Source organism: Carassius auratus, chromosome 22, assembly GCF_003368295.1.
Source record: "Carassius auratus strain Wakin chromosome 22, ASM336829v1, whole genome shotgun sequence".
NCBI classification, from domain to species: Eukaryota; Metazoa; Chordata; class Actinopteri; order Cypriniformes; family Cyprinidae; genus Carassius; species Carassius auratus.
Window position 1 is genome coordinate 19,652,960 of NC_039264.1, and position 5,403 is coordinate 19,658,362.

General features: G+C 36.8%; 1 protein-coding gene across 1 annotated transcript in view; it reads right to left on the reverse strand.

Moving 5' to 3' along the window:
* LOC113040521 (complement C3-like) overlaps positions 1-3,343 on the reverse strand; it is a 69,507-nt gene extending 66,164 nt beyond the window's left edge. Inside the window, 6 exon segments of the mRNA XM_026198842.1 lie at positions 1,654-1,745; positions 1,849-1,919; positions 2,013-2,178; positions 2,336-2,525; positions 2,680-2,709; positions 3,272-3,343. Coding sequence (XP_026054627.1) covers positions 1,654-1,745; positions 1,849-1,919; positions 2,013-2,178; positions 2,336-2,525; positions 2,680-2,709; positions 3,272-3,333 — 611 coding nt within the window. The 5' untranslated portion in view covers positions 3,334-3,343.
* Positions 3,344-5,403: the final 2,060 nt, after the last annotated feature.

The following is a 5,403-nucleotide window of genomic DNA, read 5'->3' on the forward strand; positions in this document are numbered from 1 at the left end:
ACCGTTAATCAGAGAACCGGCTTTACTGATGAAATGCACATAACAATCGCATGCGATATATCGCCCATCCCTATTTGATATCATTGTTTCTTAAAAAGTTTAAACATCCGATAAATTGTTCCAATTACAGAACAGTATCACTCATCCAATGCAATCTAAAAGTTTATGCTAAAACTCTTTCCTCTCGCATGGAGAAAGTAATCCATAGGTAGGACGGCATAAATTGGTAGAAATATGTAACGCAGAGCATTTCCTAAAAATGCATTCAGATACGTTTGTTCATGTCTATAGTTCTATGGGGTTGCATGTATAATTGTTACTTTGACTTTTAGCTACGTGTAGTTCAATATTTACCCGTGTTGTGAATCGGTTGTGGGCGGACGTCACTAGGTTATGTCTTTTACAAGTGCATTACACGTCCATCATGACATTCTGTGAAATCCTTGTGGAATATGCAAAAGCTGTTTACACCTTGATTAATACTGCAATAATTAAAGTGCACCAAGTAGTTTTTAAGAGGTTTTAAAGAGGTTGAATGAATACACGTGCATATTTATGCCTTCCTACCGCGACTATTTTTGGCAGTGGACACCACATCGCCGTCGGACCAATGTTTGCTGAGTATGTTCAGATTCATCAATCTGATACCTCAACTTAATAAAAAAGAATTTTATGCTGCCGCTTTCCCCTCCTCCAGGATACTTTAAGGAGATCAATTCCATACTTTCCTAGTTGATCCTTTCAGGAGGATTGGCTATTCCAAATTTTGAATTATATTATTGGTCATGATAAATATAAATTTGTCCAGGTTGTGGCCAATTCTATTAGGATCTGGAAAAGGGTGGAACGCCTGATGGGAGGACCTTTCAAATTTTGTAACACCACACCATTATGGCACAGCTTACATTTTTTTATGCGGAAATTGGCTGTTTGTCCAGCCCTCTTGGTCTACATTGTGCATAAACGCTTGCGGTGACTTATATGATAACCAAGGAATCTGCTTGCTTCAATAATTAAGAAATAAGTTTTGTTTATCAGCATCATCATATTTAGTCGTTTTTCAGTTACGCTCTGCTCTCAGGGCCTATGGAGTTCCCTAGGCATCCCCTTACAATGCAAAGCCTCTTTCTATTAAACATATATGGAATCATGAATTAACAGATTTTTACTTATCAGTCGACTGGGAGAGGGTGTGGTCTAATCTAACCTTAACTTTTCAAAACTTGGCTCATCGTCTTATCCATTTCAAAGTCATCCATAGAGTGTACATAACTCTTAACAAGAGGTTCAAAATGAAACTTCAAACGACCTATAACTGTCATATACATACAGGAGATAGAATTGTCACTGAAAGCATGGAATTGAGGATATTTTGACCTATATAAAGGAAGGACCATATTTTATTCTGTCTCTTTTTGAATATACTATGTCTGTTGCTCCCCCTTCCCTTTTTGTTTGTTTGTTTGTTTGAATGGATGTTATTTTGTTAATATAAGAAAAAATAAATCACAGAAAAAAATAATTGAGGCAACTAAACTCTTTTGGGAGACCTTCAAAATTAAAATAAAGTGTCAGCAGATATTTAGCAGACAGTGTACTAATATTCTAATAAGAGTTAGTTGACAGTTGCAAAACACAAATCTCTTTGCATACTTGGCCACAGTATAGAGGGTGTAGCTTTCAGATAGGACCCCATTGCTTGCACTGACATTGGCTTTGCCATCCATCACAATACCATCTGGGTTCTGATTGTTCCATGGATGTATATACAAAAAGAACCAATAATGATATGAATTAATGGAATTAAATAAATGATATTAAGCTCGTTTTGCTGATGATGACAGTCACCTGAATCTCAAGAGATATTGTGCTGTTGAAAGCTTGGAATTCAGGATTGGATACAAAAGCCCTGTAATGAACTGAGAGATTTAGAGATAAAAGGTGATAAGTAACAGTGATACAGACTTGTAATTTAACGTAAACTTAGTGCTTAGTCCAGTGTAATAGCTGACCTGTGTCTCCTGGTTTGTAAACCGGTTTATCGGTTTGAATGAAGATATATCCAGAGCGGAATGACAGCATGATAAATTTCTCAGCTTTATGGAAACTCCCAAATTGAGCAACCAGTTTAACAGATTTATTATTCTCCGTTTTCAAAAGCAACGGCTTTGGATTTATCTTATGTGGGGGAAGAAAAAAAAAACAGATATATCCATATGATAATTATTTACATCAACAAGCTTTACCTGATTTAAAAAAAAAAGTAAAGTAAACTGTTGTGGCACATTTCTAGTTTCTACACACAAAGACAATACACTCTGTCCTCTGACCCGACCTCAATGGTTTTGAGAGCACTGTAGCTGTTTTCTGAATTGAGGATGGCAGAGTCCTGTGTCAGGACATATTCGCTCGGGTATGTATAGACAAAGACTTTGACGGTGATTGGCTTGGACAGGCTGTGTGCCTCTAGTAAGATGTTCAGTTTCATTCCAAGCCTCAGTCTTGCTGGAGCTACGATGACAAACCTGACAGAGAATACAGTACATGAAGTTTCACTACAAACTCTTTATCAGCTTTGCATAAAGTAAAAGCATGCATACTGGACCACCTGCTTCACGCTGCTTTAATTATGTTTGTGTATGTCTTTACACTGAGGACTTTGGAAAGTTGTGTACTTACTGTGGTTCCAAGTCAACGACATGATTGTCACTGTAAACACAGACAAAATACTTAACATTCTGTTGAAAGGAATAGTTCAACCAGAAATAAAACTTCTGTCATTTATTCACGCTCATGTCAATCCAAACCAGTAATACTATCGGTCATCTTCAAAACATAAAGATATGAATGAACCCTCGGATATTTCTGCACTGCTACTGAAAAGTCTATTCATCCAAAATTTTTACGTTTATAAAAACATAGTAAAAGCAGTTCATATATGAGTTATTACAAGTTACCTCATGTGAAGACCAGATTTAATTTATATTGTAAAAAAATATTTTTGAAAATAAAACAAAGATTATTGAAGTATGTTTCACACACGCACACACACACAGAAAAAACTATTTTAGTCTTTCGATCTAAAAATGTTGTTGAAATTAGTGTTACATGTTTTTTGTAATTAATTGTAAAATTGACTAGCAATTATTCAGTTTCAAGAGTGTCCTTTTCTGACCTGCTGCTGTTTGTACCTTTTTATTAAATATTAAATATTCAGATAAACAGGAAGACTGGAATGCATGCTAAAGAGCATATTTAAAATTCAACTCACCGGCTTAGGGAAGAAACCTGGGTATTGGATACCAACAGTATCCATAAAAAGAGCGGCGGCATCCTGCTGGACTGACCATTCACAGTTTGAGTACTTGGCAACAAGAGGAAAGCTGCAATAAGTAACATCCCTCCTCCATATAAAAAAAAGGATAGTCTCCGATATCACTCAAATACTCTTGGCCTCTGATTGATGAGAAAATCAAATATGAAGCGTGAACTGGCTGGAGCTCAGCAGCCCCATGGCGCCTGCACCTCAGACTCTGAATCAGCATGTATTATCCATGCCAAGTGTGGTAGCTGGTTCTGAAACATGTTTTTGTTTGCAGTGGTAACTCGCCCAGACTCTGAGCTACTTCTTGTAATAATTTGGCTTGGTTTAATCATACATGGTTATGACTGCTAGATTTCTTGATGGTATCATATATAATAATTTGTTAACTGCATGTTTAAAGGGCACCAATTACGCAAAAATTGCTTTTACATGTCAAGACGGATCAAGACGGAGTCAAGTGTTGCCAACTTAGCAACTTTCTTAGTTAAATTTAGTGACTTTTCAGACCCCCCTAGCAACTTTTTCCTAAAAGCACCTGCGACAAATCTAGTGACTTCTTTTATAAACCTTATTTGGCTTCTGAGGCTTGTAGGTACTGCAGTTCAGTCACTATTTCATATTCATCCCATTGTCTGACAACAAAAACAGTAAAACATATCGATGAGAACAGTTTTATTGAGAATGTAAATACAGTATGAGCACAGAGAGGCAAACGAATGTAAAATATAATACGCTGCTGTTACTTAATACACAGATCTTATATAAACATTCAATTTCATTTCCAGCTATTTAATTTCACAGAAATAATGACTGTGTTTTTGTAACTTATGCGCGTTTTAACATAAACTTGTGTGTGAATTAGAACTCAGTTTCTTACTCACATGCCGTGTGACAGCTGCTTTCTGTGCGTGTGCTTCAGATGTGTGCACTCAGAAAACCGCATATAAGAAGTTAAAACTGATATGGCTTTAAAACATGAAAATCAGTACAAAACAGATGTTTTTGGCAGAGTATCTTAGGTACACAGTTCTATTCTGGAAAGGGGGCCTGCAGCTCATTTGCATTTAAAGACATGCAAAGAAATAAAATGCTTTCTGCTTCCACTCAAAATAGGCATTTTCATGATATATCAACTGATATAACAAATTATCTGTGGGGTATTTTGATATGAAACTTCACAGACACATTCTGGGGACACCTGAGACATCTAGTAAAAAGGGGTATAATACTGTAGGTGCCCTTTAATGTGTTCTTGTTTGTACTGCAAGTTAATTTCATTTTAGAGTGCCATTTTTTTTTCTTCCCATATACAAATATTTGATGGTATGATTACTTATTACATAACAAATATTTACTAGGACCTGGGCACTGGACATATTCCACAAAAACAGAAAACAACCCTTGCTTTAAACAGAAATTGGGGGGGGGGGGAAGGTTTCCAATGAATTCCTGCAAAAATCCAGTTGAAATGCTTAAGTGTTCAGTGCTGAGAGTGCTATTTGGAGAAATTATTGCAGCCCAGTAAATATAACTTGCCAAAAATGTTGTCCATAACCTAATGCAGAAATGTAAATGTCATTGTTATGGATATATGCATGCACTGTAAATAAGAAGTACAAAATGGTACCTTTCAGCATTGATGGTGCCTTTCCAGATGTGTAAACTGCCCATGCCACACGCACTCATGCAACCCCATACCATCAGAGATGCAGGCTTCTGAACTGAACACTGATAACAACTTTGGTTGTCCTTTTCCTCTTTAGTTCGGATGACATGGCATCCCAGTTTTTCAAAAGAACTTCAAATTTTGATTCGTCTGACCACAGAACAGTTTTCCACTTTGCCACAGTCCATTTTAAATGAGCCTTGGCCCAGAGAAAATGCCTGCACTTCTGGATCATGTTTAGATATAGCTTCTTTTTTGACCTATAGAGTTTTAGCCAGCAACGGCGAATGACACGGTGGATTGTGTTCATCGACAATGTTTTCTGGAAGAATTCCTGAGCCCATGTTGTGATCCCTTAGATGGCTGAGAAACTCCTTTCTGATATTGCTCCACTTTTTTTTGCCGCAGCATT